Source organism: Littorina saxatilis, linkage group LG11, assembly GCF_037325665.1.
Source record: "Littorina saxatilis isolate snail1 linkage group LG11, US_GU_Lsax_2.0, whole genome shotgun sequence".
NCBI classification, from domain to species: Eukaryota; Metazoa; Mollusca; class Gastropoda; order Littorinimorpha; family Littorinidae; genus Littorina; species Littorina saxatilis.
This window is the reverse complement of record NC_090255.1, coordinates 7026244-7038743: the sequence shown is the minus strand read 5'-3', so window position 1 is coordinate 7038743 and position 12500 is coordinate 7026244. Positions and strand designations below refer to the sequence as shown.

The following is a 12500-nucleotide window of genomic DNA, read 5'->3' as shown; positions in this document are numbered from 1 at the left end:
GAACATTTAACAATGAAAATACTGTTTCGGGGGGGGGGGGGGGGCGGGGGGGGGATAATTTGACCATTCTAAAAACTAAATCTAAGGCAAACTCGTCTCCAAGCAAAATCTCACCATGGTTCATGAGGTAAATGCATGAAGTGGTACATGTCACTAGATTTCCTGTGTATCCACACCGGTCGTTTGCACGCCTATAACGTGCACTGTAATGAAATGTAACAGACTGTCAATCCGAGAGGTTAGCCGAGAAGCGGAAATGCCCGATTTGTAATGAGATACGACATCGATTGAAGCAACCAAGATCCGTCTTTCCTTGACCCTTCCATATTAGAAGGCGTCAAAAGAAAAGCAAAGTTCTAGAAGACGTCATAAATCCAAATAATGGCGTCACGCAGAAAGTTCTGTCATATCTAAGTATGTCTCCCGAAAATAATACAGTAGATAAATTTTACAAGGATTGGCGCCTGTATATGCATGTTTTGATGTAACTCTTAGATTTTTTTTTAATTTTTTTAAATTTTTTTTCTATTTCAAAACCTTTTGATACTGCGACCACCAAGCTCTGAACATCCCCCCTCCCCACCCATCCTCCCACCCCATGTATGTTGTAATTGTTCAAGTGTTTTTCGGTTATATGGATCTGTCCTTTTGGTTAAGTGATGTCCTGTAATGTACAGAATTATATGTATGTTAAAAAAAAAAAAAAAAACTTCACCAAAAGAGAATAATAAAAAAATAAAAAAAAATATGTCTCCCGATGAAATGACAAAAAAAGTCGAGAAAAAAGTCCATCTCGGTGGCTTCGTCATGAGAGCAGAGGAAGTATACTCGTAAGGTCACCGCCAGGATGTACTGTGCATGTGTCGGTATCGTATCTCATTAAGAATAACTAGAAGCCACTGTTGGCGTCAAGCCTAAAGAGTAATTATTACACAACCACGTCAGATGAGCTAGTATAGGAGGCAAATCAAATCAAATCAAATCAAATTTTATTTTACGAGGGTTATGCCATAAGCAACACAAAGGAGTTTTTTTTTTTCAACCAGCCCTCGCCCAAAGAGGGAACTATAATAACATAATAAACACGTAATTTATTTTTTTAATTTTTTTCTAATGAATAATATAAAACCAGAATTCACAGGACTATGTACACAATTACAGGCAGAACAACCTAGCAACAGAACAACCTAGCAACAGAACAACCTAGCAACAGAACAACCTAGCAACAGAACAACCTAGCAACAGAACAACCTAGCAACAGAACAACCTAGCAACTGACTGGCATTGGCCAGCGGATAAAGGAGAAACAGAAAACACACTAATTAAGACCAGGAGAAACAGAAAACACACTAATTAAGACCAGGAGAAAATAATAGAACCATTTTAAATTAACCCATACCGGGAAGGAAGCAGACCAACCAAAGGGCACCTCAACGGAAAGACGGAATCTTGAACGACATAGTCAAATACGCAGAGAAGCCATGATTTCCTTTCACAGTCTCAGGGCAGAGATGCAATTGCGAAGCTCCGAGTGTACTAATTGCGAAGCCCAAAGACGTTATATTTGTTTCACTTGAGGACGAACACACGACATAAACGTCTCATTGACTAAGCTGCTGTGTCATCAACTTAAAACGTGCATGGAAATAGAAACAACCTAAGCGATAGTTCTGCGTTAACCAACGTGGATTCTTTGGCATTTCGCTATTTTTGTGTGTGTGGAACAAATTAAATGCTGCCGCTGGCGGGGGCTTTAGGGGTACTTCAAGTTGTCAGCTTGTAATATGCTGTTTTCAAAAGACCGACGCCTTCTTGACATACATGTAGCGCCGGGCATTCTTTGCTGCACTTGAATGTTGAATTTCCCAACGACAAAGCGTTTCACGAAGCAAGAAAGTGTAGCAGATTCCTTGAGGATGCGTTAGCCAGCACATCTGAATTATGTTAAACGTGACAATCTCATTAATAACTTCAAAGTGGGAAGATAAAGCGAAATGCTACTAATTGGAAGCTTATTTTCGGAACTGGCACACCTGAATTTGATTTCAAGTCTATGATGGTGGTAGCTATGGCATGATAAGCAATATATGCCATTTATTACATTAGGTTCACTTTTGACACCAATACATACCGAAGTTTTTGTTTTGTTTTCGTACTCTTCTGTCAATGTAAAAAGAATAGTTTAAAGGCACAGCCTTTCCTGTGAAAACAGTTTTGAGCACTACTAAAGACCTGTTCATTTACTCTAACATCCCAATGCTGGGAAATCCGAGTCGCCTCCTCCCAGTGGAAAGCTAACAGCGACAAGAGTCGCTGTCACATAAGTTGACCTGGCAGATCGGAAATATCTCCACCCTTAATTAACCCACCACACGCGGCCGGAATTCTGCTAGCATATAACCACGTCATGTCTCAAATAGACACTTGGTCTGGGGACAAAAACCAAGTTAGCATAGCATAGCATAGCATAGCATAGAATAGCATAGCATAGCATAGCATAGCATAGCATAGCATAGCATAGCATAGGCCGGAATTTGAACCCACAACCTTCCACATAGGAGGCCGGCGTCTTATAGCCACTGCGCCCGTTGGTCGTTTCACTCAACGAGATTGTGCACTTAACACCCTCGACCTATACATCAACCACAGCCGTTTGGAACAAAAGCCTCCTAATGCCAGAAAACACGAGAATGACAGGAGAGAAAAGGTCATACATTGTACAAAAAAGAAAAGTTCTTCCATGCAAAGGGAAGTTAATACATTACGTGCCACAATACAAATCGCCCCCTGCGGGTACAACGGCTGTGCAACTTTTAGCACGTACATCAGACTTGTCATGCAGGTTTCACCCTTTAACCAATGGTGCAAGAACCAAGCTGAAAACAGGAACATTTCGATTCCAAAGATTTTTGTTGAAATTATGCCAAAGATTTTTTTTTTCAAATCCATTGTCCTTTCCTGTGTGACCTCACCCCCCCCCCCCCCCCCCCCGACATCCCCTTTTCTTTCCGTCTAAGAGGTGGTCGTTCACAAGAAAACTTTTAGATACCCTACGTGCAGCTGTGGACTAGAGAATCAGACCACTGAACACATCCGTGTGGCCAACTGCCGTCTCCCTTCACTGCAAGCTGTACGGAGGATATAGCTCAGTTGGTAGCGGGCTGGATTTGTATTCAGTTGGCCGCTGTCAGCGTGAGTTCGATCCCAGGTTCGGCGGAAATTTATTTCAGAGTCAACTTTGTGTGCAGACTCTCTTCGATGTCCGAACTCCCCCCCGTGTACACTACATTGGGTGTGCACGTTAAAGATCCCACGATTGACAAAAGGGTCTTTCCTGGCAAAATTGCTTAGGCACAGTTAATAATTGTCTACCTATACCCGTGTGACTTGGAATAATAGGCCGTGAAAGGTAAATATGCGCCGAAATGGCTGCAATTACTGGCCGTATAAAATTTCATCTCACACGGCATCACTGCAGAGCGCCTAGAACTGTACCCACGGAATATGCGCGATATAAGCGTCATTGATTGATCCTCCAGCGATGCACCATCCTTGAGTCTGAGAAAAACCGTGTGGCCAACTGCTGTCTCCCTTCACTGCAAGCTGTACGGAGGAAAAGAAGACCTGGAGAAGACGGCATCATTCGTCTCGCTGTCCAGCCTGACAATATAAGTGTGATCGACAAGAAGAAGAAGGAGAAGATACCCTACATTTTAGACTTTCAAAAGGCAATAATTATGTCTTTTGACAGTTTGACGCTATTCGTGCCTTCAAGAAAATGCATTCATCAATAACAAACGTTCCAACAACCTACCTTTCTTGTTTGTTTTTATTCTGAATTTTGGAACGTTGGCAGTCTCTTTGTTTTTTTGATTTATTTAACCAACACACGTTTGTCCAAAACGGCTTGCCATACAAACCTTTTCCGTGTAAAAAAAAAAAAAGTGCAGACAGCAGCCTTGTGTCAGAATCCATGTAAGCGCACTGAAAACTGCGCCTACCGATCACCTAAGAAAGGTCACCCAAGAAAAAATTAAAAGGTAAAACTTTTTTTTTTTTTTAAGGTCGAAAAAAAGAAAAGGAAACCGAATGAGAGGGGCAGTCACTGCAGTCACCGTCAGGCATTCATCTTAATTACCTCCCCATAAATGCCACAGACTTCCAAGGGAAGGCACCCAAAGCATCGATCTAAGTCTTTGACTGCAACATTTACTGCCAACCTCAACCCTTAGTACGCAACAGTCGCGATGTTACGTCGCCGCCTGGTTGTATGGCAAGCCGTTTTGGACAAACGTGTGTTGGTTAAATAAATCAAAAAAACAAAGAGACTGCCAACGTTCCAAAATTCAGAATAAAAAACCCCAAGAAAGGTAGGTTGTTGGAACGTTTGTTATTGACAAAACAATACATTCACACATAAATTATATCGACCCAACCGTCTTTCAAGTGCACAGACAAAACAATTTATAACGAAAACTTATCTGGCTGATTTTTTCTTCCGCCTGCCACGAAGCCGCAAGCGAATGAATGAAATAAGTGTGTTGGTTGGTCAATTAATAATGGTTTCGTTCTCGAAATCAAATTTGCGATGTAACATTCAGCCAGACGATTAACGACTGTTGTTGATCTTCATGTGATAGGGTGGAGTGGAAGGGGGAGAAATAGGCCAGGAAGCATAAATGAGACGCCATAACGTGACTTTTAATTAACGTACACCAGAAAGCACATCAGAAAGCAGTGTAGTTCCTTCCTCACTATACAGCCGCACACAACTCGTCGGAACTCGAATTACGATCCCGGTCGAAAGTCACTTCGCTGATATAAAACCAGCTCTAAAACGTTTCTCACACACACAAAGTCTCTCTAAACAATCCTCGAATCACTCCTTTGGCAAAATAAACGTTATAATGGCTCAGCTACACTCCCTACATTAACACAGTAATCGTTCACAAATCCAAGCCGATACGCACACTGACACACGACCTCTCACTATGAAATCACAGTGGGTACTATTCTAGCCCATGCTATCATTCTGAGTCACGCGCGCACCCGTTCAAACAATCAACCAATAAGAAACCAGCCTTCCTACACACCTACAACACACAATAATCCTAGCGGGAGACACAACTTGGGTCAGGGGAAGATAATAGACAGGGGAGGCAACTGGGTCGGACAGGAGATAATTACACAAAAAGACTGGGTACGCCACTTGGCTACATTCAAAGGGAGTTAAGTTTCCTTTTTGTTTTCTCCCAGTCTCTCATTAGCGATACAGTTTATGCACATTGACCACTGAGCCAATGAAAACCTTCACTGTCATTCTTATCTGCAAATCCACCAATCAGATGTCGTGGGTCGTGGGTCGTGACCTGTGCTTTGAGCAAAGAACGCAAGGGTATCTGTACCCAATTCCGACTTTCAGTTTCTAACTTCAACCTCCAACAAACTTAGAATGCATGCAGATCTAACTGAAGAAATGCAATTGGTTAGCATTGATAGAAAAGGTTGATGTTAGATACAATTTCTGCTCGATGATAACAATTCTTCCGAAATTATTAATTTGGAACACGATAACCACCCAGATACGATTGTCAATACCTGACTGGCAAGCAATATAATATAAGCCTGACTGTGAAGGTCGACTCCTTTGAGAATACCAAGGACATTTTGATTTCTAAGACGTCTCACTATTCAATCGTGTGTCTGCAACGGCTTGCGATATTCGGCCGTTCCCAGGGTTGCTCGATTAGGTTTACGACCTCTGACGGGAAAGAGAACGATTAAGGTTGTTAGGGCTTGTGTCAGCACACAAATAATGGCGGGTTGGTTGTGCAGGTCGAAGCAAAAGTGCAGTTCTCGGACCACTCGCCCTAGTTCGAAGTTTGGCAGTTGGAGAAATATCAGGATGAAAAGTACACTGAATAACTGCTGGTCACACTGGTATTTACACCCCCGGTATAGGGGTGTGTATAGGATTCGGTCGATGTGTTTGTTTGTTTGTTTGTTTGTGTGTTTGTGTGTTTGTGTTCGCATATAGATCTCAAGAATGAACGGACCGATCGTCACCAAACTTGGTGAACAGGTTCTATACATTCCTGAGACGGTCCTTACAAAAATTGGGACCAGTCAAACACACGGTTAGGGAGTTATTGGTGGATTAAAATTATACAAGGACTTATAGAGGGACATATTAATGGTCAAAGGGAAATAACCATTCTCACTGCCACCAACTGAGAAGGTTATTTCCCTTTGACGGGGGTGTTTTTCCTACCTCGGAGGAATTTCTTGTTTCTTTGTGTTTCTTTGGGGTTGTTTCTCTTGTGTTAGTATACGCTGTTAACCTTGGAAGAAAATAGAAATAGTTAAACATTTCACACCTGTGCTCTCCTCTTTAGCCCCCCCCCCCCCCCCCCCTGCCCGACTGAGTGCCCTTACCCACTCAATGCTGAAGAAAAAATTTCGGAACAAACACAAACAAACCAACAGAAAAACCAACCAACAAACAAACAAACAAACAGACATTAAACAAGCAACCAAACACGCCAACAAACAAACAAACAACCAGATATCGTGAGTATTATCTGCAGAAAGGTTAGCATCACAGTCGTAACTACAGCACCAAGACACTGACACATTCTGCCACAAGCAACAAACCCACCCACCCTGTGTGTGTGTGTGTGTGTGTGTGTGTGTGTGTGTGTGTGTGTGTGTGTGTGTGTGTGTGTGTGTGTGTGAGTGTGTGTGTGTGTGTGTGTATGTCTGTTTCTGAAACCAACCACACAACCAACCAACTATCTATTTAACCAGCAAAACGAAGCACACAAGTTACATAGCTACTGAAATGGCATTACCTCAGCGCAAACAAGACAAAGTTTGAGCAATATAGCACTGCGCAACGTAATCGCAGAGAAGTTTCCTCAACTGAACTAACCTGGGGATAAACTTAATATGTATAGAAATCGATCAAGGATAAATGAGTTTGGACGAAATCCCAATAATGTTCTCTCTTTTCCTCTTGATTTCTTAGCACAGGGTGAATTATTTTCGTTAACAAAACATAGATAACTAAATAAATAAACTGCTGGACATAAAATGCCCAACGAGTTGAACCAATGCAGTATTTCTTTATTGTTTATGATAATAATGATCATGATTCTCTTCACTACAAACCGCCTTATTTTTAGAAGTATCGATACTCTTTCTTCACAATTTGCAATGACAGTAAGATGTCCACGCAAGTACGTTCGGACTTTTAAAGAAAATGAGACAGGCAGACAGACAGACGGACAGAGGATCTTTCTCTCTCTGCCTCTCTCTTTTTCTCTCTCTCTCTCTCACTCTCTCTCTCTCTTTCTCTCTCTCTCTCTTTCTCTCTCTCCCTCTTTCTCTCTCTCCCTCTCTCTTACTCTCTCTCTCTTTCTCTCTCTCCCTCTCTATTACTCTCTCTCTCTTTCTTTCTCTCTCTCCCTCTCTCTTACTCTCTCTCTCTCTTTCTCTCTCTCCCTCTCTATTACTCTCTCTCTCTCTCTTTTTCTCTCTCTCTCTCTCTCTCTTTCTCTCTCTCTCTCTTTCTCTCTCTCCCTCTTTCTCTCTCTCCCTCTCTCTTACTCTCTCTCTCTTTCTCTCTCTCCCTCTCTATTACTCTCTCTCTCTCCCTCTCTATTACTCTCTCTCTCTCTTTCTCTCTCTCCCTCTCTATTACTCTCTCTCTTTCTCTCTCTCTCTCTCCCTCTCTCTTACTCTCTCTCTCTTTCTCTCTTTCTCACTCTCTCTCTCTCTCTCTCTCTCTCTCTCTCTCTCTCTTACTCTCTCTCTTACTCTCCGCCCCTCTCTTACGTTATAGGTAGAAACCTGTTTTTGTGTGCTACAACCGTGTAAATGGGGGGGAGGGAGGGAGGGGAGGGGGGGTGGTAATTACTTTATGAACATAGAACCTAGTTTCTATTACCACAGACCAAAGAAGGGAAATAGAGGGTAGTGTTTTGTTTTTCCCGGATTGTGTGTGATGACAATTTGCTTATAATTGTGACCATCCACCACGGAATGAGTCGCATGTCACCTTTGCATGATTTTGTATTTTTACATTTTCCTAAAGAGGGTTTTATGCTCTATCCAGTGGTGAAAACCGTTTTAGAAAAGAGCGAAAACTGTTTGAGTGAAAAGCCTGTGGCTAAGGTGACCCTCACACTGTTACCAGACACTCCCCGGACTTATATTAAGCCTAGCGCAGAACCGCGCGAGGTGACATACGACTCATTTCGTGGTGGAGGGTCATCTATCTTATCCGTGTGCAGGCTACGACCACAGCACACGTTAGACGATCTGAGGCTAAATCCTGTTCCTTATTTGCCTGGCCTTATATAGGACACCAGAATGACAACTTCTAAACTAGCTTGTTACAGACGCTGTTTGTCTTCTCTGTTTGCAGGCTACAGCCACAGCACGCCTCAGACGATCGGAGGCAACATATTCGTATTCAGGACACCAAACAATATTATGAGTTTTACAAGCTTTTAAAACATCTAAATTTGTTTTTAAATACGCTGTTTTGTCTTTTGTGTTTGCAGGCTACGGCCACAGCACGCCTCAGACGATCGGAGGCAAAATCTTCTGCATGTTCTACGCCATCTCGGGGATCCCTCTGTGCATCGTCATGTTCCAGAGCGTGGGCGAGCGACTCAACACCTTCGTCACCTTCCTCCTCAAGACCATCAAGAAGGTGTTTAAGCTGAAGAGTACGGAGGTGTCCCAGACCAACCTGATCCTCATCGCCCTCAACCTGTCAACCATCGTGTTGACCACGGGTGCTGCTGCCTTCAGACATTTTGAGGTGAGTGTAGGGAACATTGAGTGTGTGTGTGTGTGTGTGTGTGAGGGGGGGGTGTGTGGTGGGGGTGTGTTTGGGGGGGATTGGGGTAGGAGGGATGGGTGTGGGGACGGGGTGTGTGTGTGTGGGGTGGGTTTGGGGTCGTGTGTATGTGTGTGTGTGGGGGGTGGGTTTGGTGTCGTGCGTGTGTGTGTGTGTGTGTGTGGGGGGGGGTTTGGGGTCGTGTGTGTGTGTGTGTGTGTGTGTGTGTGTGAGAGTGTGTGTGTGTGTGAGTGTGTGTGTGTGTGTGTGTGTGTGTGTGAGAGTGTGTGTGTGTGTGTGTGTGAGTTTGTGTGTGTGTGTGTGTGAGAGAGAGTGTGTGTGTGTTTGTGTGTGTGTGTGTTTGTGTGTGTGTGTGTGTGTGTGTCTGTGTGTCTGTGTCTGTGTGTGTGTGTGTGTGTCTGTGTGTGTGTGGGAGGTTGTATGCGATAGGAATGAAGGATACATGGATAAGAGTGTTTAAGCTCAGAAACACCAACACGTCCATTTTATCAAGCGTCTGCATTATCTTGCTAACTCACCAGGCTGTTGCTCTCAGACATTTTTAGGTGAGTATTTCAAGGACTGAGTGTGTGCGTGGGGAGGGGGGAGGAGGGGAGGGGGGTACATTTAAGGGAGAGTTGGTTCTGTTGCTTTCAGACATTTTGAGGTGAGTGTTTCAAAAACTGAGTGTGTGTGTGGGAGGGAGGATTAAAAGGAGAAGTACTGCGGACGAGGGACGGGGATAGGACATGGTAGATGTTCTACCAGACGAGGAAGAGTTTTGAAACTCACAAACACCTGCGCGTTCTTTTGAGACCTGCTTCGATCTATCGATCTGAACCTGTACACCTATCGATCTGAACCTGTACACCTATCGATCTGAACCTGTACACCATCGCGCTAATTGTGAACGCTTGTGCAGCTGCATTCTGGCATTTTAAGGTGAGTTTTTGAAGACAGAGGGAAAGAGGGTTTGTCAATTTCCATCAGGCCAAACAAAGTTTCAGCAAGAACACTTAAAGTGTCTAAGATCCACTCGATCCATTCTGTAGTTCTCTATACGTTTGTGTGGTGATTGTTTTTGTGTGAAGAACGGGACAGAGGGAGAGACGGGTTGTCCATTTTCATCAGGCCAGATAAAGTTTCACCAATTTTACTTAAAGTGTCTAAGATCCACTCAACTTCATTCTGTAATTCTCGTTTGTATTGTCGTTCAAGTCAGGGGCACAATGCCTCTACTGGACATTTTGAGGTGAGTGTTTCAAGTTTGGAGAAGGATGTTCATTTAAAGAAGCGCAGTCAGACAGGCCGAGAAGAGTACGTAACTCAAGATATACTCGAACGCATTCTTAATATCTGGCAACATCTCTGTCCGCGACTTAACCACTGATATATAGCTGGTAACAGACTTTTTGAGGTGAGTTTTTCAAGATCTGAGAGAGAGGTGCATATAAAGATGCGCAATCAGACAGATTGAGAAGTGTATGCAGCTCAAGATATACTCGAAAGCATTCTTATTTCTGTGGACTTCTCTGTAGTCGACGACACCACCGGTGTAACACGAAATTTTTACTCCACGAAAAATTTACTCCGGAGTAAATATTTCGTACGAAATTCTTACTCCGAGTACACTTTTCGTACGAGAAAAGAACTCCCCAAGGCACACAAAAATTACTCCCTCCACGAAATTTTTACTCCCCATTTTTACATTTAGTCAAGTTATGACTAAATGTTTTAACATAGAGGGGGGAATCGAGACGAGGGTCGTGGTGTATGTGTGTGTGTGTGTGTGTGTGTGTGTGTGTGTGTGTGTGTGTGTGTGTCTGTGTGTCTGTGTGTGTGTGTGTGTGTGTGTGTGTGTGTGTGTGTGTGTGTGTGTGTGTGTGTGTGTGTGTGTGTGTGCGTGCGTGCGTGTAGAGCGATTCAGACCAAACTACTGGACCGATCTTTATGAAATTTGACATGAGAGTTCCTGGGTATGATATCCCCATTCCTATTTTTCATTTTTTTGATAAATGTCTTTGATGACGTCATATCCGGCTTTTCGTGAAAGTTGAGGCGGCACTGTCACGCCCTCATTTTTTTAACCAAATTGGTTGAAATTTTGGTCAAGTAATGTTCGACGAAGCCCGTACTTCGGTATTGCATTTCAGCTTGGTGGCTTAAAATTTAATTAATGACTTTGGTCATTAAAAATCTGAAAATTGTAAAAAAAAATTTTTTTATAAAACTATCCAAATTTACGTTCATCTTATTCTCCATCATTTGCTGATTCCAAAAACATATAAATATGTTATATTTGGATTAAAAACAAGCTCTGAAAATTAAATATATAAAAATTATTATCAAAATTAAATTTTCGAAATCAATTTAAAAACACTTTTATCTTATTCCTTGTCGGTTCCTGATTCCAAAAACATATAGATATGATATGTTTGGATTAAAAACACGCTCAGAAAGTTAAAACGAAGAGAGGTACAGTAAAGCGTGCTATGAAGCACAGCGCAACCGCTACCGCGCCAAACAGGCTCGTCTCTTTCACTGCCTTTTGCACTAGCGGCGGACTACGTTCAGTTTCATTCTGTGAGTTCCACAGCTTGACTAAATGTAGTAATTTCGCCTTACGCGACTTGTTTTTACTTCCAGTAAAAATCTCGTACGCAAAAATGGGGTGCGGGCGAAGGGATAATGCCAATAAGTGATCTCGCGCACACGAATGTCGCGCTACCCTCCTTCCACGCCTTCCAGCACCAAGACTAACAGGGGACAAGGGAGTAAAAATTTCGTACACCTGGCATGGGAAGTTAAATTGCTCGTGTTGGGGTGAAGTAATTTATTCGTTATTTATTCGTCAGGGGAGTAACATTTTTGTACGAAATGTTTACTCGGAACTCACCTGTCTTGGGGAGTAATTTTCTCGTGCAATGGGGGAGTGCTTTTTTCGTAAAGGGAGTAAGTTTTTCGTACGAAATGTTTACTCCGGAGTAAAAATCTCGTGGGAGTAATTTTCTCGTGTTACACCGGCAGTGCTACTTGCAGACACTTTGAGGTGAGTTTAGGATTTGATGATGAGAGGGGCGGGAGGGGCTAGGGTGGTAGATAGCGTGGCCGCCGTGGGTATGACGTAGATGGAGTAGATGGAGGATAGATACGTCAGAGTGTTTAAGCTCAGAAACACCTACACCTCCGATGACAACTTTAAAAACAAAAATCTTTCGCTAAATCTGTTTTATCTACCGTCTGCATTATCTCACCAGGCTGTTGCTTTCGCAGACTTTAAGCAGGGCGTTGAAAAACTGTATATTTTGGAGGCGTGCTTTAGGGGTGGCGGTGCAGAAAAGGGGATACAGGATACCGCTGTCACAGAAGACGGATTGCTAACGTCCCGTAGACTAACTAGACTTCTATCAATTTGTCCGAACTGTCGGGCGTTAAAGACGACCACTTGAAACTGTCAGACTAAGAAGGATGAAAGAGAGAAAGAGAGGCAGCGATAGACAGACAAGCTGACAACGGGACATACAGACAGACGGACAGACAAGCAGATATATACTGAATGACAGACAGACAGACAGACAGTGAGATGGACAGACAAGCAGATAGACTAATAGACAGACAGAAAAACAGAGTCCGGCGAGAACAAAGTCGCGGG

The 12500-nt window shown here is 43.1% G+C and overlaps 1 protein-coding gene and 1 long non-coding RNA gene across 2 annotated transcripts in view; both read left to right on the top strand.

Moving 5' to 3' along the window:
* LOC138979646 (uncharacterized) overlaps positions 1–12500 on the top strand; it is a 145245-nt gene that overhangs the window by 118056 nt on the left and 14689 nt on the right. The window lies entirely within an intron of this gene.
* Positions 1–12500, top strand: part of LOC138980653 (two pore potassium channel protein sup-9-like) — a 45151-nt gene that overhangs the window by 25652 nt on the left and 6999 nt on the right. The window contains exon 2 of the mRNA XM_070353562.1: positions 8511–8830. Coding sequence (XP_070209663.1) covers positions 8511–8830 — 320 coding nt within the window. The remainder of the gene's footprint in view (positions 1–8510; positions 8831–12500) is intronic.